This window comes from Scyliorhinus canicula, chromosome 8, assembly GCF_902713615.1.
Source record: "Scyliorhinus canicula chromosome 8, sScyCan1.1, whole genome shotgun sequence".
Taxonomy (NCBI): domain Eukaryota; kingdom Metazoa; phylum Chordata; class Chondrichthyes; order Carcharhiniformes; family Scyliorhinidae; genus Scyliorhinus; species Scyliorhinus canicula.
This window is the reverse complement of record NC_052153.1, coordinates 189801106-189826075: the sequence shown is the minus strand read 5'-3', so window position 1 is coordinate 189826075 and position 24970 is coordinate 189801106. Positions and strand designations below refer to the sequence as shown.

The 24970-nt window shown below is 48.4% G+C and overlaps 1 protein-coding gene across 2 annotated transcripts in view; it reads left to right on the top strand.

The window, feature by feature from the left end:
• cfap99 (cilia and flagella associated protein 99) overlaps window positions 1–24970 on the top strand; it is a 252550-nt gene that overhangs the window by 45741 nt on the left and 181839 nt on the right. The window contains exon 2 of one of the 2 annotated variants that reach the window (XM_038805891.1): window positions 7530–7657. In XM_038805891.1, the coding sequence (XP_038661819.1) occupies window positions 7547–7657 (111 nt within the window). In that variant the 5' untranslated portion in view covers window positions 7530–7546. Of the gene's footprint in view, window positions 1–7529; window positions 7658–24970 lie in introns of those variants that run through there. The other variant, XM_038805892.1, reaches the window with a different exon arrangement.

Sequence of the window (24970 nt, the reverse complement as noted above, 5' to 3'; positions counted from 1 at the left end):
AAAACTTGCCATACTTATCCTTCTTCCTCACGGGAACATGCCGGTCCTGAATTCCTATCAACTGACATTTGAAAGCCTCTCACATGCCAGATGTTGATTTAGCTTCAAACAGCTACCCCGGTCGGTGGGGCAGGAGCATGCTGACACAATGGGCCCACCGGGACAGTCCTTTTTATGGATTTTGGGAAGTAGGTAAAAGCGGGCAGTCCAGGGTTGGGAGGCTATGAGGTTGGAAGCCGTAGTGGGAAGGCATCCGGAAGAAATGAGGTCGCTAACGGCGTTGGAGATAATGGCTTAATGTTCAGTGGTCTGGTCATGTTCCAGGGGGAGATAGGAGGAACTATCTGCGAGGTAGAGGTCAGTACACCAGCTGTCAACAGCACCCCCTTTGTCGGGGGTGGACCTGACTGAGTGAAGAGCAGAAAATTCAGAAGCAGAGAGGTTGGAATGGATGAGTGGGGCAGAAAAATTAAGACGGCCAATGTCCCATTGACAGTTCGCAATGAAAAGATTGAAATGAAATAAAATGAGACGGGAAGGTTGGAGGGTATGGTGAACACACGGGAAGGACTGGGGCTAGAAGAAATGGCGTACAAGGGATTGGGACTGGTGGAAATCCTAGGATGGGCAGTGGTGTTGATAAGTTGTTGAAGCTGTCTTTTACCTTTTATTTCTTTCTGTCTTTCTATATATATATATATATATATATATATATATATATATGTGTGTGTCTATATATATATATATATATATATATATATATCCCCCCATTCTCCTCATCTTTTCTCCCCTTTGCTTCTCCCTTCACCCTACATCTGTCACAGCCTATCCTCCGATTTTAGTTTCTCTGCTGTTTGGCCTTTCACACCTTTTATTCTCTTTGGGGACTAGCATGAGCACTCTTTTCCCTTGGTTTCTGGGGCTATGACTCATCTTTCATTCCCTCACCCCACAGTATAAATATCTGCCATTTTCTATGCCTTTTAGCTTTGACAAAGGGTCATCTGAACTCAAATCGTTAGCTCTTTTCTCTCCCTGCAGCTGCTGCCAGACCTGCTGAGATTTTCCAGCATTTTCTCTTTTCCTCTCGTCCTGTGTGAGTCTGGTGTGGATGAAGGCCTCCTTGGTTCTCCCGGCATGCCATCGTTTGCCACTTGCTTGTCCTCCATCCTCTGGCTCCTCCTGTGGCTCCTGCCCAGGTTCGTCCTCCAGCCCCTCCTCATCTGTCTCCTCCTCCCCCTCCAACAAGGCCACATATCCTTCCTCTTCCTCCAGTATATCACCCCACTGCTGTGCCAGAGTGTTGAGGGCCCAGTAGAGTACCACAAAGCAGGAGACCCTCTGGGGGTGTGTACTGCAGGGCACCACCAGAGCGGTCCAGGCATCGGAACCGGTCCGATGCACTCAATGACAGCACAAGAGGCAACATGGGCTTTATTATATTGGATCTCTGCCTCAGTCTCCAGCCTCCACAATGGCATCATCAGTCAGGACCTCAGCAGGTATCCTTTGTCCCCCAAGAGCCAACCGTCATCTCGGGGTGGTCTTTGAAGATGTCGCAGATCTCAGAGTGTCCCAGGATGTACCTGTCGTGCACGGTCCCTGGGTAGCGGGCACTCACATGCCTGATATGGAGGTGGTGGTTGCACATTCAGGGAGTGGAACCCCTTCTTATTAATAGAGAGCACTATTTGATGCTCCGGTGTGTGCAAGGCAACATGCATGCCACCTATTGCCCCGTGGACCTGGAGCATCCTGTTGATGGCGGAGAATCCTACAGCCCTGGTAGGCTTGGTCCAGGTTGAAGGTGATGTAATTGGATACCCGGGCATACAGGGCATCCATGACCTCTGGAACGATCTTGTTGCTTAAAAGTTCAGGACTGTGATGACCTTCATGGCCTCCTTCTCCACCGTGTGCCATATCTGCGAGGACGTGGCACAGAGATACCGCAGTGCCTCTTTGTTGAGACGCAGTCTCCTATGGCACATGCTTTCTTGTCATCTCATCGAAAGACCAATGATGCCTGTACATCTTGGCCTTTGCTGGCCTCCCCCTCTAGGCCGGGTCTTCAGGGTGTGCGGCGGCTCATGGGATGCCACATTCAGCCAGTGTTGTTGCTGCTGCTGCCTTCTCCAGTGTCTGGCTGCCACCAGCAATGCGAGGGATCCACATCAGCAAATAATTTTTAATCTGGAAGCAATTGAATCAGGAGAGACACTGACAATCCGAGCAGTGAAGGCCTGCTCTTTAGTGTTTTATTGTTGGCAATTGCCTCTATGATGTTAATGCTCCTCGAGTTCAGGCACTGTTTTCAGGCTTCAAAGTTTCGTTGAGATGCTAAAGGTCACAAAACATAAACAATTTGGGGAGCAAACTTCCCAACACACAACTGTACAGTTAGTAGTCGGGTAATTCCCAAGGGACCGCAGCGTCCGACTTCAATCTGGCTAATGAGATTGAAATGAATGCAAATTAGGGTTAATGGTATGCTCGCCATTTCTGGGCGAGATCCGGAACTTGTCATCGGGAGTGGGTCAGGTGAATTGCATCTCGCTTTTGGCCTTTCCCTCTATTTACCCGCCCTGCCCACATCAGCGCTGGGCACAATGCGGTGGTTGAATGGTGGCCATTGTGTTGTAATTATCTGAAAGGGTGGAAGAAACAGATTCTTTTTTTAAAAATAATTTTTATTGGAATTTTTTACAGAAAATATAAAATATAACAACAAACAATGAAATGCAACAAAATAACCCATAACAACTGTAACACCCCCCAGACCGTATCAACGCATGTATCATAACCCCCCCCCCCCACACCCCCCCAACCCCAGCAAGAGAACTTAAAAATAAATTAAAATTAAATAAACAAACATAGTCATTGTCCCCCCCCCGCCCGGTTGCTGTTGCTACTGTCCCAGTACCCTTTGAGCCAGAAAGTCGAGGAAAGGTTGCCATCGCCTAAAGAACCCTTGTACCGATCCTCTCAGGGCAAATTTGACCTTCTCTAGCTTAATAAAACCCGCCATGTCATCGATCCAGGTCTCCACGCTTGGGTGCCTCGCATCCTTCCATTGTAGCAAAATCCTTCGCCGGGCTACTAGGGACGCAAAGGCCAGCACACTGGCCTCTTTCGCCTCCTGCACTCCCGGCTCCACCCCAACCCCAAAAATCGCGAGCCCCCATCCTGGCTTGACCCTGGATCCCACCACCCTTGACACCGTCCTCGCCACCCCCTTCCAGAACTCCTCCAGTGCCGGGCATGCCCAGAAAATATGGGCATGGTTCGCTGGACTCCCCGAGCACCTGACACACCTGTCTTCACCCCCAAAGAACCTACTCATCCTCGTCCCAGTCATGTGGGCCCAGTGCAGCACCTTGAATTGGATGAGGCTAAGCCACGCACACGAGGAGGAAGAATTAACCCTCTCCAGGGCATCAGCCCATGTCCCGTCCTCGATCTGTTCCCCCAGTTCCCCCTCCCACTTAGTTTTCAGCTCCTCTACTGACGCCTCCTCCACCTCCTGCATAACCTTGTAGATATCAGATATCTGCCCCTCTCCGACCCAGACCCCCGAAAGCACCCTGTCACTCACCCCCCTCGCGGGAAGCGAAGGGAATCCCTCCACCTGCCGTCTAGCAAATGCCTTTACCTGCAGATACCTGAACATGTTTCCCGGGGGGAGCCCAAATTTCTCCTCCAACTCCCTCAGGCTCGCAAACCTCCCATCAATAAACAGGTCCCTCAGCTGTCTGATGCCCGCTCTGTGCCAACCCTGAAATCCCCCATCTATGTTCCCCGGGACAAACCTATGGTTCCCCCTTAACGGAGCCTCCATCGAGCCCCCCACTTCTCCCCTATGTCGCCTCCACTGCCCCCAAATCTTGAGGGTAGCCACCACTACCGGATTTGTGGTATACCTCGTAGGAGGGAGCGGCCACGGCGCCGTTACCAGGGCCCCCAGGCTTGTATCTCCACAGGACGCCCTCTCCATCCGTTTCCATGCTGCCCCCTCCCCCTCCATCACCCACTTGTGCACCACCGACACATTGGCCGCCCAGTAGTACCCCGAGAGATTGGGTAACGCCAGCCCCCTCCCCCCCCCCCCATCTCTACCCCGCTCCACGAAGACCCTCTTCACCCTCGGGGTCCCATGCGCCCAAACAAAGCTCATGATGCTGCTGGTCACCCTTCTAAAACAGGCCCTAGGGATAAAGATGGGCAAACACTGGAAGAGGAACAAGAACCTCGGGAGAACCGTCATTTTGACGGACTGCACTCTACCCGCCAACGATAGCGGCACCATGTACCACCTTTTAAATTTCTCCTCCATCTGCTCCACCAGCCTGGTAAAATTAAGCTTATGGAGAGTCCCCCAACTCCTGGCCACCAGCACCCCCAGATATCTGAAACTCTTCACTGCCCTCTTATTCCCTCCTCCTGATCTCCCGGGTGTACTACAAATACCTTGCTCTTGCCTAAATTTAACTTATAGCCTGAGAAGCCCCCAAATTCCGCTAACAGCTCCATCACCCCCGGCATTCCCCCTACTGGGTCCGCCACATACAACAGCAGGTCGTCCACATATAGCGATACCCGATGTTCCTCCCCACCCCGCACCAGACCCCCCCATCTCCCTGACTCCCTCAACGCCATAGCCAGAGGTTCAATCGCCAGTGCAAAGAGCAAGGGGGACAGGGGGCACCCCTGCCTGGTCCCACGGTAGAGCCTAAAGTACTCCGATCTCCTTCCATTTGTAACTACAATCACCATCGGAGCCGCGTAGAGCAGCCTCACCCATTTGATGAATCCCTCCCCAAATCCGAACCGCTCCAACACCTCCCACAGGTACCCCCACTCAACTCTATCAAACGCTTTCTCTGCATCCAGCGCTACCACTATCTCCGCCTCCCCCTCCACTGCCGGCATCATGATAACATTTAGCAGTCTCCGCACATTCGTGTTGAGCTGCCGTCCCTTGACAAATCCTGTCTGATCTTCGTGTATCACCCCAGGCACACAATCCTCTATCCTGGTGGCCAGGATCTTCGCCAGCAACTTGGCGTCAACATTGAGGAGCGAGATAGGCCTGTATGATCCACACTGCAAGGGGTCCTTATCCCGCTTTAGGATCAGAGAGATCAGTGCCCGCGACATCATCGGGGGCAAAGCCCCCCCCCCTCCCATGCCTCATTGAAGGCTCGCACCAACAGGGGGCCCACCAGATCCGCATACTTTTTATAAAATTCCACCGGGAACCCGTCTGGCCCCGGGGCCTTACCTGACTGCATTTGTCCAATCCCCCTAACTAGCTCCTCCAACTCTATCGGCGCCCCCAGCCCCTCTACCAGCTCCTCTTGAACCCTTGGGAAACATAGCCTGTTCATGAAGCTCTCCATCCCCCCATTCCCCATCGGGGGTTCCGACCGGTACAGTTCCTTGTAGAAGTCCCTAAAGACCTCATTTACTTCTGTCCCCTTCTGCACTACATTCCCACCCCCATCTGTCACTCCACCAATTTCCCTAGCCGCATCTCGACTATGGAGCTGATGCGCCAACATCCTGCTCGCCTTCTCCCCATACTCATATACCGCGCCCTGCGCCCTCCTCCACTGTGTCTCCGCCTTTCTGGTGGTCAACAAGTCAAATTTGGCCTGCAAACTACGCCGTTCCCCCAGCAACCCCTCCTCCGGTGCCTCCGCGTATCTCCTGTCCACATCCAGGAGCTCCCCCACCAGTCTCTTCCTCTCCCTCCTTTCCCTATGGGCCCGGATAGAGATCAGCTCCCCCCGGATCACTGCTTTCAGAGCCTCCCAGACCATCCCCACCCGGACCTCCCCCGTGTCATTGGTATCAAGATACCCCTCAATACTTCTCCGGACCCTCCTACACACCTCCTCATCAGCCAGCATCCCCACATCCAGGCGCCAGAGCGGGCGCTGGTCCCGCGCCTCCCCCATCTCCAGATCAACCCAGTGTGGAGCATGGTCTGAAATCGCTATGGCCGAATACTCGGCATCCTGCACCCTCGGGATCAATCCCCTGCTCAGGACAAAAAAATCTATTCAGGAATAAACCCTATGGACATGAGAGAAAAAGGAATACTCCCGCGCTCTCGGTCTCCCAAACCTCCAGGGATCCACCCTCCCATCTGGTCCATAAACCCCCTCAGCACTCTGGCCGCCGCCGGTCTCCTACCCGTCCTTGAACTGGACCGGTCCAGTGGGGGATCCAGCACTGTGTTAAAGTCTCCCCCCATGATCAGGCCCCATGCCTCCAGGTCCGGAATGCGGCCCAACAAGCTCCTCACGAAACCAGCATCATCCCAATTCGGGGCATATACATTAACCAGCACCACCTTCTCTCCCTGCAGCCATAATACCCATAATATCCGATAATACTTCACCATAATATATCTGCCCTCCTTGTCCGACACCACCTCAGCCGCCTCGAACGCCACCCTCTTCCCCACCAGAATCGCCACCCCCCGGTTCTTCGCGTCCAATCCTGAGTGAAAAACCTGCCCCACCCACCCCTTCCTCAGACGAACCTGGTCCGCCATCTTCAAGTGGGTCTCCTGGAGCATAGCCACGTCCGCCTTCAACCCCTTCAGATGAGAAAATACCCTAGTTTGAAGAAACAGATTCAATGTAAGATTTCAAAAGGGAATTGGAGAAATACTTTAAGAGCAAAAATTGGCAAGGCTCAGGTGGAAGGGCTGGGAATGGGGCTAATTGTTTCAAAGAGCTGGCAGAGGTATAATATGCTAAATGGTCTCTTTGGGCTGGATTGATTTCTGATCACACTGTGTTAGCTTGTGGATAAACCTTGGCAGCAAAGTACCAGCTGAGTTGGTGTTTACTTTTGCCTGTGAGTCAAAAAATTGTTTGTTCAAGCCCCACTCCAGGATTCGATATGTAATCTCAGTCTGATACTGCAATGTGATACTGACAGGCTTCGTTTTTAGCCAAGGTTCTATTATTCAGATGAAACCACTTGTTCCAGTGACTTAGCAAGAAAAGCAGTGAATCCCCTAATGTGTGAAAGAAAAGAAAGACTTCAATTTATCTGGCGTCCTTCAAGACCTCAGAGCATCCCAACAATCAATTAAATACTCTTGAAGTCTAGGTATGCAATGTCGGAAACACGGCAACCAATCTGCACAGCAAGATCCCATAATGAGCAGAGATAATCCTTTTTTGTGATGCTGGTTGAGGGATAAACAATTCCCAGAGTCCTGGGGAGAACTTCCTTACTCATCTTTAAATAGGTGTGGCCAAAATTCCTTTCTCGACTAACATTGCCAAAAACCAGATTAACCGGCCATTAATCTCTTTGGATCTTGATGCACACAAAAATGCTGTCAGGACTGATTACGTGGTCAATCGTCACTTCAAATCTATTTGTTACGTGTGAAGTTCCTGAAATATGTGACAAGATTTCTTATGCAGAAGTTTTTTTAATAAATCTGATGGATGCTGCCATAGTCTGTAAAACAAATTCATTTCTTCACCCTTTCTTCCCAACAGGTTCTTTCTGTTTGAACATGTCAACTTACTCACGGCTTCTTTCAGATGTTGTCCACTTGTTGGATCAGTTCGATCCTCAAAATAACAGCACCGATCACTTCATAAGCGAAATTGCTGAAAAATATCAGGTGAGAGAAGACATTCTCGCAGTGAACTGAATTCGACAGCAAACTATGAGTGCATTTCAGAAGGAGACTACAGAGCTTCAAGCTACCCTTAAACAAATATTATGTTCACACTCAGTTGAGAAAATTGTCGTCTTCCTTAATTAAAATGCTAATTCTGAGTCTGTGTTAATAGAGATGTCATTGTCTGCAGTTTCAAATATGCAATTTTGTTTAATTTTATCTTTGCAAATACATTGCCAATGAATTAATTTTTAATTTATGCTAAATTTTACTCAATTAATTAGTTTCTGTAGAAAATGTAAACATATATTGAAACCTTTCTTCTGCTCAGCTGGTAGCATCCTCACCCCTGAGTCAAAATGTTGTGGGGGTTTGCATCACTCCAGGGAGTTAAGCAAAATAACATAAATGCTGCGGTGCTACACTCAGGGAGCCCTGCACTGTTGGAGGTGCTATATTTCAGATGAGCCCTGCTACTCCTGTCGTGAATGGTGGTGGAAAATTAAATGACTAACTGGAGGAGGAGTCTCCACAAATATCCCCATCTTCAATGATGGGGGAGCCCAGGCTGAAGCATTAGCAACCATCGTTAGCCAGAGGTACTGGGTGGATGATGCATCTCGGCCTATGGTCTTCAGGATCACAGATGCAAGTTTTCAGCCAATTTGATTCACTCCACATTATCTCAAGAAACAGCTGAAGGCACTGAATACTACAAAGGCTGTGGGTCCTGACAAGATTCCAGCTTGTGCTCCAGAACTAGCCACACCCCTGTTGTAGGGAAAAATCCCTTGTGCCAGTGCATTCAAGAGGTCGAGTCTCAAGGCAAGGTTCAAAGCGTTTTTACTGTATTGTACAGTACTGAAGTCCTTCAGGGAGACCCACGCAGCCAGCTCCTAACAATGGCTTGACCACGGTGATCTCCCCGATATGCAGACGAGGTTCAATATTTATAGAGAGTACAAGCATTTGCAAGGTTTTGGCGGGCTTTTGCCGTTTTACATTTGAATAGTACAGATAAATAGTACAGATACATGATTTCCCGGGCTTCCTGACTCTGACTTCAATGTCTCGTTATCTGCTTGGTTTTAATAGGTGTTCCCTTGACTTACAATGGGGTCCCATTATCTCTATGCTGTACCTTGATTAGGTGTTGAGTGTGGTTCCTGGGTTAACCTGGGAATCTAGTGTGTCAGCCTCCTGTTTGATAGGATTTGTGTCTGTGTGTAAAACTAATCTAATCAATATATTTAATCCTTAGGTTTCTTTTGCCTGCCTGGGTCATTTTGGTGTTACATTTCATTTTATAACATTTCATTTTATAAGTCTTAGTTTTAATCAAAATATATATATATCTGCCCCACTATCGGGGTCTTGACTCGCAGATATCCCGATCTTCTGGCCATGGTGCCGTTTTAAGATGCAGCTTCGTGCTGTTGCTAGGCAGATTATAGATTCTCCATTTCGTTCGAAAAAGGTTTCTCAGCTGTGCAAAAATGTGAGTCAAATGAATGCCCATCCCATTACATCATAAATGGTGCCAATCAGTCCAATAAATGAAGAATGCTTTGATGATGTAAAAAATGCTCTACTTCACCCCTAACCAAGCTGTTCCAGTCCAACTATACAGGACAATGTTGTTATAGCACCGTGGTCTTCTATGCGGTCAATTCTAGCCCCACTTGACCCAGAGTCGCAACACAGTTAAAATGAACTCTTAATTTAAAGAAAACCTTAAGCCTTTGGCTGCCTAATAACTACAGTCACCAGGTTTGTAAATTTAAACAGAATTAACTTATTATTAACAGTAACTAGAATTAAATAGGCAAACTGGTTAAATATTATCTCTCCCCCCTCCCCCCCCCCCCGACTTTAACCTGCTCCAACCTCTACACACACAAGACAGACAAACACAGACCAGAAAGAGGGGTGTAAAAATAATATTAAAAGTAAAAGGATAAGAATCTCAGTTTCAGACGGATGTCTTCCAGTTAGATCTTTCTTCAGTCCAGGCTTCCGGTTGGAAGAATTTGCTTTCAGTCTGTAATTGTTTTCACTGCAGACCCATCAGGGTCTCAAGACTTCTCTGAAGACTCAGAGACAGGAGACAGGAAACATTTGGGAGAAAGAGAGGGAGCCACACAACATTTCTCCTCTCCGCATCCAGGAGCTTTCTGCTGGGTTCTCTGAAAACATCCGATCTGGCAGGACCTAATTGCTGTCTATTGCTGGGCAGAATACAGTCCTTGGCCAATCCATTGGTCACCAGCCAACCAATCAAAGCAAATCCCTCCAATCTGTTGGTTGTCTTAAATCTGAATTCTTCTGTACAAAATCTAAATCTTTGCAGCACAGTGTACTATTTTGCAACTTTTGAGTTCCTCACTTCTCCTGCTCAACTTAAAGGTATGTCTCCATTAATGATGGGCAGCAGGGTAGCATGGTGGTTAGCATAAATGCTTCACAGCTCCAGGGTCCCAGGTTCGATTCCCGGCTGGGTCACTGTCTGTGTGGAGTCTGCACCTCCTCCCCCTGTGTGCGTGGGTTTCCTCCGGGTGCTCCGGTTTCCTCCCACAGTCCAAAGATGTGCGGGTTAGGTGGATTGGCCATGCTAAATTGCCCGTAGTGTCCTAATAAAAGTAAGGTTAAGGGGGGGGGGGGTTGTTGGGTTACAGGTGTAGGGTGGATACGTGGGTTTGAGTAGGGTGATCATGGCTCGGCACAACATTGAGGGCCGAAGGGCCTGTTCTGTGCTGTACTGTTCTACTGTTCTACTGATTCATGGACCAAATCAAAATCCTTCATTAAATGTTTTTAAGATAAAGATAGATAGTTTTTTGAAGAATAAAGGGATTAAGGGGCAGCAGGGTAGCATGGTGGTTAGCATAAATGCTTCACAGCTCCAGGGTCCCAGGTTCGATTCCCGGCTGGGTCACTGTCTGTGTGGAGTCTGCACGTCCTCCCCCTGTGTGCGTGGGTTTCCTCCGGGTGCTCCGGTTTCCTCCCACAGTCCAAAGATGTGCGGGTTAGGTGGATTGGCCATGTTAAATTGCCCGTAGTGTCCTAATAAAAGTAAGGTTAAGGGGGGGGGTTGTTGGGTTACAGGTGTAGGGTGGATACGTGGGTTTGAGTAGGGTGATCATGGCTCGGCACAACATTGAGGGCCGAAGGGCCTGTTCTGTGCTGTACTGTTCTATGTTCTATGTTCTAAGGATTATTGTGTTCGGGCCTGAAAGTGGAGCTGAGTCCACAAAAGATCAGCCATGATCTCATTGAATGGCGGAGCAGGCTCGAGGGGCCAGATGGCCTACTCCTGCTCCTAGTACTTATGTAAAACGATAACATCAAAGTAAACAAAATAAGAAATAAGGAAATCAACAGAATAAGCCCTTTCATTATGGGAAATTGCCTAGGTATACCCTGCTTATGAAATGGACAAATCCAATCAGGCCAATTATTGGCCCCATCAATCTACTCTCAATCATCAGCAAGTGTTGGCAAGTGCCATTGACAATGCTACCAAGCAGCATTTTTACAGCTCACTCAATTTGGTTCCACCAGGGCCACTCAGTACCTGACCTCATTACAACCTTGATCCAAACATGGACAAAACAGCTAAACCCCAGAGGTGAAGTGAGAGTGACTGCTGTTACGCAAGGGAGATATTAGGAAATTGGGTCCAGATATGGGATCGAAGATGTAGCGGATAATTTAGGACTTAAACAGACTGAGGAAAAAAATCTGCTTGCATGGAGTCAGAGGGATATGCCCACACCTGGCATGAGTTACATTGCTCCAGCTATTAGCCCATTACAAAGTCTAATGGCCTCATTGTCCGTCAACGGCGGTTAGTTGCATATCAATAACATGGCTCTGTTCTTTTGTCTAAACAGGAGTGGGCACTTAAACACCAAGATAAGAATGATGGGTTCAAGTCTGGAAACCCCAGGAGGGAACCTTTGTTTGAGGGGCTGGGGAGAGCTGAGAGAGAGAAAGAATCCTGGGCCGGTTTCTCCGTCCCACCACACCCATTTTCTGGTGCTGTGCGCCCCCACAGGCAGCGGGATCCTCTGTCCCAGCAGCCAGCCAATGAGGTTTCCCATTGTGGGCACCCCCACGCCGTCGGGAAATCCGCAGGCGTGAGTGTGCTTTCGGCGAAATGGAGGATCCCGCTGATGGAGAATCCAGCCCCCTGTTTTGAACATGTACAGGTAAAAGGCTTTGGAAAGCGACCGACAGAGGTCATGAAAGTTGCCACTGAGGCAGGCTTTGGAAAAGGGTTCTGAAAGAATTATCCTAACAGGAGAAAAATTGCTTCGTAAAGCCATTTGCCTTTACCTTGCTGTGTAAGTGGAATGAGAGCTGAATGTTCATTTAAAGTGGTGTTTAATGGGAATTTGTGTGTTAAAGTTAAGAAACTACATATTCCCTATTATTGTTAAGGTTGAAGTTTAAAAGTTTCAATTTAATTTTTCTTTTGTTTTAATAAAAAGTTTGTTAACAAAATAACCAAGCCTTGGACTTCGGTGACGGCGGGCGGGAGGCAGCCGGGTGTTGGAGGGCTCCCATTTGGGAACGGCATTGTCGGGGGTTAACGCTTGGTCCTAGGGGCAGCGAAGGCAGTAAAAGTCGGGAGAAAGCACAGGGAAGGGAAATGTCGAGGATCAGTAAAAAAAATGGCCGTGAAAAAAATCAGCTATAAGTCCATCAGGGAGTGGAAAGGTCACCGCGGGGTCGGTAAAGAAAATGGAGGCTGGAACACCAGGGGAGGCCGCATTTTTTATAGCTGAAGAAATAACTAAGGTGATGGCCGTGGAATTCAAAAGGCAGTTCACAAAACACATGGAGGCAATGAGGAAGGAGATGGGGACAGTTTTGAAAGTGCTGGTGGAGGAGGCGATTACCCCGGTGAGGGCGGCGGTGGCGAGCGCAGTGGCGGAGGTGCGGGAGCAAGGCGAGGCGCTGAAGGAAGTGGAAGAGGCATTATCGCAGCACAGTGATCAACTTACCTCAATGGGGAAGGATATGCGGAAGGTGATAGAGATCAACAAGGATATGCGAGGCAAAATGGAAGACCTGAAAAACAGATCCAGGCGACAGAATTTGAGGATTGTGGGGCTGCCCGAAGGATTTGAAGGACCGAGGCCGACTGGGTATTTTGCCACGGTGTTGGCAAAACTATTGGGGGAGGGGGAATATCCCTCCCGATATGAATTGGATCGGGCTCATCGATCGTAGAGGCCTGTGCCAAAGGCCAGTGAGCCGCCAAGATTAGTGACTGTGCTCCCGTAGGTACAGTGTAAAGGAGAAGGTCCTGTGCTGGGCTGAGCAGAAGCGGGTGGTGCAGTGGGCTGGAGCTGGTATACGCATATACCAGGACTTTACGGTGGGGCTGGCGAGGAGGCGGGCTGCCTTCAACCGGGTGAAGAGGGCACTGTACATTAGCAAGGTCCAGTGCAGCATTGTATATCCAGCGAAGCGGAGGGTGACCTACAAGTTCAAGGACTTTTATTTTGGGACGGCAGAATCAGTGGAGGCGTTTGCAAAGGCAGAAGGGCTGTGGCGGAATTGAGAAATGGTCATGTACCGATGTAGCCTCATGACTGTATTTTTTCTTTTTTGTTTCATTGCGTGCTGGTGTATGGGCTACAGGAGCTAACGTTGTATACATTTGGACAAGGAAAGAATTGGGACTTTCAGTTGTAATGAGGGTTCTTTGGGGTGTGGGTGTGTATGCAGGGTTTGTGTGTTAAAGGGGACTTCTGGGTTTTCCTGGGGCCGGGCAAGGGGGAAAGAGACCCGGGCGGGGGTCTCCACGCTGGCTGGTTTAAGCCAGCCAGTGAACGGGGGTGAGGGAGGGGAGGGGCTGCGGCCATCGGAGCCTGGCAGAACAGGGTCTGTGTGGTCTAGCCGGGGTGGAAAGTTGGGGGGAAGGGACCGAGGTTGGGGGAGGAGTTTTACAAGAGGAAGTGGAGGGGAGGAGTTGGAGAGGGGGCGGGGGGGTTTACAATTCTTGGGTGTCATTTATGGTACTCTTTCGGAGGTTGGATGGCATTGAGTGTCGGAGGGGGGACGGGAGACTCTATAGGTTAATGGTGACCATGGGCGATTCCAGACTCCTTTTTCTTTTTCTCCTTTTTTTTCCACCGTGGGAGGGTTCATTTTATTTGATGCATATATTGACAGGTGGGCCGTTGGTTGGTGTGGTGGGAGGATGGGATCATTGTTGATGTTAAGGGTATTGACTTTGTATTTGTTACCGTTTACTGCTTGTTGGGAGGGGGGGGTGTAAATTTTGAAGGAAAATGTGAAAATGGAGAATAAAAATATTTTAAAAATAAATAAATAAAATAACCAAGCCCTATTTCTTATGACATCACTCCTGGAACAAATCAATCTCTCCGCATCACCTTAAAACTTAAAAAGTTGTGGCTTTGTTCCAGTATCTTACCCACTGCTGAAAGATGACGAGGTGTCCCTTGACGCCAGGAAGCATTTGAGTGTGATATCATGGAACCCTCGCAAAACTGGAATCAATGGGACTCAGGGGGAAGACTCTCCACTGGTTAGTGTTATACCTGGCACAAAGGGCATTGCTTGTGATTATTGGAGGTCAATTATCTCAGTCACAGAACATCACTGCAAAAGTTCCTCAGGGTAGTGTCCTAGGCCCAACCATTTTCAGTTGCTTCATCAATAACCTTCCATCCATAATAAGTTCAAAAGCAAGTATGTTCGTTAATGACTGCACAATGTTGAACACCATTTAAAACTCACAGGTACTGCAGCAGTCCATGTCCACATGCAGCAAGACCTGGACAATATTCACGGTTGTGCTGATAAGTAGCAAGTAACTTTCGTGCCACACAAGGATCATTTCTAACAAGAGAGAATCTTATAATCTCCTCTTTATATCTATGGCAGTGCCAACGCTGAATCTCCCCCCATCAATATCCTGGAGGTTACCATTGACTAGAAACTAAACTGGGTCAAGCATATAAATAGAAGAGCAGGTCAGAGGCTGGAACACACCTCCTGGCTCGCCAAAGCTGTCCACCATCTACAAAGAAGAAGTCAGATGTGTCAAGGAATACTCTCCAATTGCCTGGATGATGACAGCCCCAACAACACTCAAGAAGCTCAACACCATTCAGGAGAAAGAGTCCCGCTTGACTGGCACACCATACACCACCTTTAAACATCCCTTCATCACCAACGCACAGTGGCAACAGTGTGTGTCAGTGTCACATACAAGATGCATTGCAGGAACTTGTCAAGCCTCCTTCAAGAGGGCCACTCTTTGCCCATTCATCATCTGAAGCTGTCCCTCAAAGACTGCCGACTCACGTCCTGGCCACCACATTGATGCTCAGTCCTTCATTCGCATGCTTCATTCACCTCAGCACACAGCTAAGGTTAGGAGTGCTCTACTCTGGCAAAATGCACTTGCCAACTGTCTAAGGGAACGTATTCGCTTTCTCTTTTTAAAAAAAAATATTTTTATTCTCCTCCTTTTTCACATTTTCTCCAAAATTTGCACCCATCATCAATAAACAATAATCAGTAACGAATATAATGTCAATCCTCATATGAATAACAACAATCCCATCAAACCCCAGACATTGGCCCGCATATTAACATAAACAAATGACAAAAAGGAATCAGGAATCACCCATAGTCACCATTAACATACACAGTCCCCTTCCCCCCAACCCTCCCACCCCCCCCCCCCCCCCCCCACCCCCATTGAATGTTCGATGTCATCCAGTTCTTGAAAGTGCATAATGAATAATCCCCATGACTTGTAGAACCCCTTCATCCTTCCCCTCAGTTCAGACTTAACCTTCTCAAGAGTCAAGAATTCCAACAGGTCCCCCCGCCATGCCAGGGCACAGGGTGGAGAGGTTGCTCTCCAACCTATCAGGATACGCCTTCGGGCGATCAACAAGGCGAAGGCTACAACATCTGCCTCCGCACCCCTTTCCAACCCTGGCTGGTCCAACACCCCGAATATGGCTTCCCGAGGGCTCGGGTCCAGTTTCACGTGCACCACTTTAGAAATTACCCTAAAAACGTCCTTCCAGTAATCCTCCAGCTTTGGACAGGACCAAAACATATGAATTGCGGGGGGCCCCCCGCAACGTTCACAAAATCTACCCCTTCAAAGAATCGGCTCATCCTCGCCCTTGTGAGGTGTGCTCTGTACACCACCTTCAGCTGTATCAGATCCAACCCCACGCACGTGGTGGAGGCGTTCACTCTCTGGAGCACCTCACACCAGAACCCCTCCTCCATTCTGTCTCCCAACTCTTCCCTAACTTTGTTTTGATCTCTTCCAGTGGTGCCTTCTCCTCTTCCAAAATAGCTCTGTAAAAAGCTGACAGTACCCCCTTCTCCAGTCCCCCTGTCGTCAGCACCTCCTCCAGCAATGTGGAGACCGGCTCCGCCGGGAAGCTCTGTACCTCCTTTCTGGCAAAATCTAGAACCTGCATGTATCTAAACATTTCCCCCTGCTCCAGCCCATACTTCGCTTCCAGCTCCTTCGATCCTGCAAACCGACCCGTAAGAAACAAATCTTTTACTGTCTTAATCCCCTTCTCCTCCCATTGCCGAAAATTTCCATCCCACTTCCCTGGCTGAAATCTGTGGTTCCCCGGAATCGATATTTCCCTTGAACCTGCACCCAACCGAAAGTTGGTGAAACTGCCTCCAGATTCTCAATGAAGCTATTATTACCGGACTCCCTGAGTACTTCCCTGGGGCCATCGGGAGCGGCACTGTTGCTAGTGCTTTCAGTCCCGACCCCCTGCACAGACTCTCCTCCATTCTGACCCACTGGGAATAAACCTCTCTGATCCAGCTCCGCAACCTCTCCACATTCGCCGCCCAGTAATAATACATCAGGTTCGGAAACCCCAAACCCCCTGCCTGCCTTCTCCTCTGTAGCAGCATCTTTCTAACTCTGGCCACTTATGTATTTGCTTTCTCAGTCGGCCAATGGTACTTGCGCGTTATGGCAGTTGGTGATTTTGGAGGTCTGTGCCCCAAAGGTTAAACGCTGAGCAGCAATCATTGGCACTCACACTCATAAGTGGTGCTTGAGTTGGTATAATTACGTGCATAGTCAGGTATGTCAATTGAGTTACAGCTGAATGGGTTACTGAGCACTGACATGTTTTTCCATTAGCCTTGCCCTTGTCAACACCCTGCCTCCAGAGGCCCCACACCCACAGATTTTAGTAGAATCATAATTCCGCAATGACTGCCCACCCACTCATCACACTGCCCCAGGCTTCCATTCCCTCTGTGAGGCCCTTCCAAGAATCCTGTGATCCCACGGCAGAAGACAACCTCAGGAATGGTGCTTTTCACACAGTCCCCATCCTCTTCCCCCCAACCAGGTTGCCCCGAGTCGACTCCCCAGTCTTCCCCAAATCAAATTCAGATCTCCCCCGCTAGTGTACTTTCAATACTTAGAATCCCTGCCGTGCAGAAGGAGCCCATTGAGTTTGCACCGATGAAAGAGCACCCTACTCATGTCCACTCCACCATCTACTCCACCCTATCCCCGTAACCCCATAACCTAACTGCACATCCATGGACATGAAGGGACAATTTATCATGGCCATCCACCTAACCCACACATCTTTGGACTGTGGGAGGAAACTGGAGCACCCGACGGAAAACCAGGCAGACACGGGGAGAACAAACTCCACACCGACAGTCATCCAAGGATGGAATTGAACACGGTCTCTGGTGCTGTGGCGCAGCAGTGCTAACCACAGTGCCAGGGCACTGAGCAAGAGACTGGTGCTGATGAAACTGTACCCATGCAAGGAGTGCAGTAGGGAGGGGAGAAGAGGGATGGTAAAGAAAAAGAGAAAATTGTTCAGTGACTGATGGGCACATTTTTTTCTATATATTTGATTATGATTTCTCAATCTGAGAAGTGCTGAGGCCCCTTTAAAAATATGTCGATTGATGATTCCTTGAACATGAGGGGCCAAGATAACCTTTATTTTAAATTAAAAATAGATTCTTTTTGGAACATCACCAAAAGCGTGCACTGTAAATTTTATTTGCTGATAGATTATTACAAGTGCTGTGAATGTTGAAGGTCAGGCAAAAACTGCAAATGTGCTCTTGTGAATTAGGCTGCTCCGAATTAAATACAATTTATTTCCTTTCCCCTCCTTCTTGATTAAAGCTTATTCTTTTCTCAACTGGAGAAAACTTGCACGTTCATGGGCACAGTGGCACAGTGGTTAACACTGCTGCCTCACAGTGCCAGGGACCCGAGTTCAATTCTGGCCTTGGGTGACTGTGTGGAGTTTGCTCTTTCTCCCCATGTCTGCGTGGGTTTCCACCCACAGTCCAGAGATGAACATGTTAAGTGAATTGGCCATGTTAAATTGCCCCTTGGTGTCAAGGATGTACAGGTTAGATTACAGGGGCGTGTGGCCTGGTTAGGGTGTTCTTTCAGAGGGTCAATGCAGACTCAATGGGCCAAATGGCCTCTCTCTGCACTGTAGGTATTCTATCGTCCATATAGGGCATTCCACATCCTCAGGGCAATTCAAAATGTTTCACCGGCAATGACCTACTTTATTCAAGTCTAGTTTAGCAGCTAGTTTGTTCATGAGGTCCCATAAATAGTAATGAGATTTTAGAATGGTAGAATAACACAACATAGAAGGAAGCCATTTGACTCGTCAAGTCTGTGGCATCTCTTTCCAGTTAGTCCCACTCTCCCACTGTTTTCCCATATCCTGTAAGTTTTGCTCCTTCAAGTGACCTGGGTTATCTTGGTCGAACTCCATCTGCCACTTCTCAGCCCAGCTCTGCATCCTGTCAATGTCCTCTTGTAACCTGCAACAGCCCTCGACACGATCTACAACTCCACCAACCTTCGAGTCATCGGAAAACTTACTAACCCACTCTTCCACTTCCTCATCCAAGTCATTTATAAAAAACACAAAGAGCAGAGGTCCCAGAACAGATCCGTGCGGGACTCCACTGATCACTGACCTCCAGGCAGAATACTTTCCATCCACTACCACTCACTGTCTTCTTTCGGCCAGCCAATTCTGTATCCAGACAGCCAATTTCCCTGTAAACTATGCCCCCTAACTTTCTGAATGAATCAACCATGGGGAACCTTATCAAATGCCTTACTGAAATCCATGTACACCACATCCACTGCCCGACCTTCATCAATGTGCCTCGTCACATCCTCAAAGAATTCAATGAGGTTTGTGAGGCATGACCTTCCCCTCACAAAGCCATGCTGACCATCCTTAATCAAACTATGTTTTTCTAAATAATCATAAATCCCATCTCTGAGAATCCTTTTCAATATTTTCCTCACCCCAGGCGTAAGACTGAATGGTCTGTAATTCCCAGGGATTTCCGTATTCCCTTTCTTGAACAGGGAACAGCATTCGCCTCCCTCCAACCATCCGGTACTACTCCAGTGGAGAGTGGAGACGCAAAGATCATTGCCAACGGCGCAGCAATCTCCTCCCTCGCTTCCCATAGTAACCTTGGGTATATCCCATCAGGCCCAGGGGATTTTCAAAATTTCCAGCACATCTTCTTTCTTAATATCAACCTGTTCGGGCCTATTAACCTGGTTCACAGTGTTCTCACTAACAACAAGGTCCCTCTCTCTAGTGAATACTGAAGCAAAATATTCATTTAGGGCCTCCCCTACCTACTGCACAAGTAGACTCTAGGCACAAGTTCCCTCCACTATCCCTGATCGGCCCTACTCTCACTCTGATCATTCTGTTATTTCTCACATAACTGTAGAACGCCTTGGGGTTTTTCCTAATCCTTCCCGCCAGGACTTTTTCATGCATCCCTTCTAGCTCCCCAAGTCCATTTTTGAGTTCCTTCCTGGCTACCTTGTAACCCTCTAGAGCCATGCCAGATCCTTGCTTCCTCAACCTTACGTAAGCTTCCTTCTTCCTCTTGACTAGAAGCTCCACTTCTCTTGTCACCCAAGGCTCCTTCACCTCACCATTCCTTCCTTGTCTCAGTGAGACAAAACTATCCAGCACTCGCAGCAAGTGCTCCTTAAACAACTCCCACATTACTGTTGTGCATTTCCCCGAGAACAACTGTTCCCAATTTATGCTCCTCAACTCCTGTCTAATAGCAGTATAATTTCCCCTCCCCCAATTAATTACCTTCCCATACTGCCTGTTCCTATCCCTCTCTATGTCTATGGTAAAGGTCAAGGATTTGTGGTCACTGTCACCGAAATGCTCTCCCACTGGGACATCTGACATCTGGCCTGGTTCGTTTTCCATACTGTCTGTTCCTATCCCTCTCTATGTCTATGGTAAAGGTCAAGGAGTTGTGATCACTGTCACCAAAATGTTCTCCCACCGAGATATCAGGCACCTGGCCTGGTTCGTTGTCAAGCACCAAATCCAACATGGCCTCCTCCCTAATCGGCCTATCTACATATTGAGTCAGGAATCCTTCCTGTACACACCTGACAAAATCCTCCTCGACTACTAATTCTCCGGGATGAGAAAATATCAGCCATGATAAAATGGCGGAGCACACTCGATGGCCTAATTCTGCTCCTATGTCTTATGGACTACCTCCTTTTCTGCAGCTGTGATGCACTCCCTAATTTTTTTTAATTAAAAAAAAAAATTTAGATTAGCCAATTATTTTTTCCAATTAAGGGGCAATTTAGCGTGGCCAATCCACCTACTCTGCACATTTTTGGGTTGTGGGGGCGAAACCCACGTAGACACGGGGAGAATGTGCAAACTCCACACGGACAGTGACCCAGAGCCGGGATCGAACCTGGGACCTCAGCGCCGTGAGGCGGTTGTGCTAACCACTAGGCCACCGTGCTGCCCTTTGCACTCCCTAATTAACAGTGCCACTCCCCCTCCTCTTTTATCTCCCTCCCTATTCTTCTTAAAACATCTAAACCCCGGAACATCTAACAACCATTCCTGTCCCTGTGAAATCCATGTCTCCGCAATCGCCATAACATCGTAGTTCCAAGTACTGATCCATGCTCTAAGTTCATCTCCCTTATTCCTGACACTCCTTGCATTGAAACAGACACACTTTAACCTATTCCACTGAGTGCAACTTTGCCCTATCAACTGTCTATCCTTCCTCACAGACTCGCTGCATACTATTTCTGCCTGTTCAACAGCTACCCTATCCTCTGATCCGTAGCTCTGGTTCCCATATGGTCATCAGGATGCTTTACAGCAAGGTTATTAATTCACCCGTTCTCATTACACAAAACTAAATCCAAAATAGCCCAATCCCCAATTGGATCCTCAGTGTACTGTTCCAGAAACCCATAGAACATAGAACATAGAACAGTACAGCACACCATCTCATACACATTCCAAGAATTTCTCCTCCACAGCATTAATGCTGATTTGGTTAACCCAGCATGTGCGTAAATTGAAATCACCATTATTACTGTATTACCCATGTTAAATGCATCTCTAATTTCCTCATTTATACAACGCCGAACATTATCGTTACAGTTTGGTGGCTTATATACAACTTCCATCAATCTCTGCCTGCTTCTTACTGTTTCTTAGCTCTTCCCCAACTGGTCCTACATCTTGATCCCACGATCTAAGATCCTCACTTCCCAATGCACTGACCTCGTCTCTTATTACTTCGCCTCCTTTTCCGTTTTTTCTATCCTTTCTAAATGCTGAGTATCCTTGGATATTGAACTTCCAATCTAGGTCACCCTATAGCCATATCTCCGTAATGGCAATTAAAGCTTACCAAGTTTGCTTCAGTTTGTGTATTCAAATCATCGGCCTTTTTGCGAATGTCAATGTGCATTCAAACTCTGCTTTTAAAATTTTATTCTCTGAGACTTCCGGTGGCGGCCATGGAGTAGAAGGTCACACATTTGGTAGCTCCCGCTTGTGACGAACCTTTTGGACTATTTCTCCCGGTTTATTCAGAATTTTACTGAATAAATCAGTGGAGAGTGAGACAGTGAGGAGAAATCCCCCACCTGTGTATGGAGCATCAGACTAGAAGTGGTTGTGTAAGGAGACGACATAGTCAAGAAAGGAAGAGGCGAGATGAGCTGGCAACGCAGGAAAGCATGGGGTGGTGGCACAGTGGTCGACGGTACAGCTGGTGAAGTTCTTTGAGGAGAGCTTAGCCAAGCTAAAGAAGGATACGCTGGACTCGATTAAGGCATCGATTGATCGGGTGGAACAGGGTCTAGAAACCCACAGACGGGCGATTAGAAGGTGGAGGAAAAGGTGTCCGAACACAAGGACTATCTACCGCTTTGTAGGCCGAGGTGGGGCTGATGAAGGACCACCAGAAAAGGTTGCAGGAGAAGCTGGAGGACTTGGAGAAGAGGTCCAGGAGACAGAACCTGAGGATCGTAGGCCTCCCTGAGGGCAGTAAGGGATCGGATGTGAGGGCATATGTGGCAAGTATGCTGGAAAAGTTGATGGGAGATGGGGCATTTCCGCAATCTTTGGAAGCGGACAGACCACAGAGCTCTTGCAAGGAAGCCGCAAGCGAATGAACCATCGAGGGTGATGGTGGTGCGAATGCACCAATTACTGGACAACAGATTTTGCGGTGGGCCAAGCAGGTACGGAGCTGTAAATGGGAGAACTGTGAGTTGCGCATCTAACAGGACCTGGGCGTGGAACTGGCCAGAAGGCGAGCTGGATTTAATAGGGTAAAATCGGCCCACTTCAAGAAGGGGGAGAATGTCGGGATGTTGTATCCAGTGTGTCTTTGTGTCACGCTTGAGGGCCAGGAATCACAGGACAAAGTGATGAACTTTACCAAGGACAAAAGGAAATTAACAGGGGATTAAGGTCACTGAACCATAGGGGAGGGCTTTGCGGTGGTGATTTGGTCAAAATCACTTGTGTGTTGTTTTGAATATGCCGTGCTCTTTGTAACAAAGGGTTGTTTTTGTTTCTTGTTCTTTTTTTTCCTTTGGTTGCTTTTGCCATTTCTTGTTTTCTTTGGTTTTTGTTGTGATAAGATGTTTGAGCAGCTGCTCAGAAATATAAAGTTAACTCTGTTCCATTGGAAGTGGGGTGGAGGGATTCTTTCTGCTGTTTGTTTACTGGGGACTGTGAAGCTTTGAATATGTATGTAATATGCATGTCCAAGCCCCGGGGGGGGGGGGGGGGGGGGGGGGGGGGGGAGCACTGTGGGGGATAGAATATCTGGTATCATGGGCGGGAGCTACCAGGCGCGCCAGGTTAGATAGCTCACAAGGTGAGCAGATGGTAAGTTTGATATGAGCGGTTGGGTTTCTGGTGCTGTTACTAGAGGGGAGGGAGGGGTGGGGGAGCTGCTCTGCTGACAGGGGAGAAATGTTGCTAGGGGACAAAGGGGAGGTCGAGGAACAGCGGATGCCCGAGAGCGAGCCTCAGGAGATGAGGGACGCGAGCTGGCAGCTGGCCTAAGAAGGGTGATGAATAATCGGCAGGAGGGGGCGGGAAGCCCCCCGACTAGGCTGATTACTTGGAACCTCAGAGGGCTAAATGGGCCGGTTAAGAGGGCTCGCGTGTTCGTGCATCTGAGGGGATTGAAGGCGGTCGTGGCTATGTTACAAGGTTATAGACCAGACCAGATTGAGGAAGGGGTGGGTCGGCCAGGCATTTCATTCAGGGCTGGACTCTAAGACCAAGGGGATTACTGTTTGTGATTTTCATTAACGACTTGGATGAGGGAGTTGAAGGGTGGGTCAGTAAATTTGCAGATGATACGAAGATTGGTGGAGTTGTGGATAGTGAGGAGGGCTGTTGTCGGCTTCAAAGAGACATAGATAGAATGCAGAGCTGGGCTGAGAAGTGGCAGATGGAGTTTAACCCTGACAAGTGTGAGGTTGTCCATTTTGGAAGGACAAATCTGAATGCGGAATACAGGGTTAATGGTAGGGTTCTTGGCAATGTGGAGGAGCAGAGAGATCTTGGGGTCTATGTTCATTGTTCTTTGAAAGTTGCCACTCAAGTGGATAGAGCTGTGAAGAAGGCCTATGGTGTGCTAGCGTTCATTAGCAGAGGGATTGAATTTAAGAGCCGTGAGGTGATGATGCAGCTGTACAAAACCTTGGTCAGGCCACATTTGGAGTACTGTGTGCAGTTCTGGTCACCTCATTTTAGGAAGGATGTGGAAGCTTTGGAAAAGGTGCAGAGGAGATTTACCAGGATGTTGCCTGGAATGGAGAGTAGGTCATACGAGGAAAGATTGAGGGTGCTGGGCCTTTTCTCATTGGAACGGAGAAGGATGAGGGGCGACTTGATAGAGGTTTATAAGATGATCAGGGGAATAGATAGAGTAGATAGTCAGAGACTTTTTCCCCGGGTGGAACACACCATTACAAGGGGACATAAATTTAAGATAAATGGTGGAAGATATAGAGGGGATGTCAGAGGTAGGTTCTTTACCCAGAGAGTAGTGGGGGCATGGAATGCACTGCCTGTGGTAGTAGTTGAGTCGGAAAATTTATGGACCTTCAAACGGCTATTGGATAGGTACTTGGATTAGGGTAGAATAAGGGAGTGTAGGTTAACTTCTTAAGGGCAGCACGGTAGCATTGTGGATAGCACAATTGCTTCACAGCTCCAGGGTCCCAAGTTCGATTTCGACTTGGGTCACTGTCTGTGTGGAGTCTGCACATCCTCCCCGTGACTGCGTGGGTTTCCTCCGGGTACTCCGGTTTCCTCCCACAGTCCAAAGATGTGCAGGTTGGGTGGATTGGCCATGACAAATTGTCCAAAATTCTATGATTAACCTAGGACAAAAGTTCGGCGCAACATCGTGGGCCGAAGGGCCTGTTCTGTGCTGTATTTCTCTATCTCTATTACGATCCTCATTAACAAACAAATGGCTTTTGAGGCAGGGAGAATCGTGTCAGACGCGGGGGCAGGTACATTATGGTGAGTAGGAAGCTGGAGGGGATGCGGGTGGAACTCATGAATGTATATGCACCAAACTGGGATGATGTGGAATTTATGAGGCGGGTGTTAGGTAAGATCCCGGACCTAGAGTCACATAATCTGATCATGGGGGGAGATTTTAATACAGCCATTGATCCAGGATTGGGCTGTTAAAATTTAAGATAGGGAGGGTGCCAGCCATAGCGAAGGAATTAAAGGGATTTATGGAACAGATGGGGGAAGTAGACCAATGGAGGTTCGGACAGCCAAGAGTGAAGTTTTCTTTTTTCTCCCATGACCACAAAGTATTTTTGGATCGACTTTTTTATCCTGAACAGGGCTCTACTGCCGGGGGTGGTTGATACTGAGTACTCGG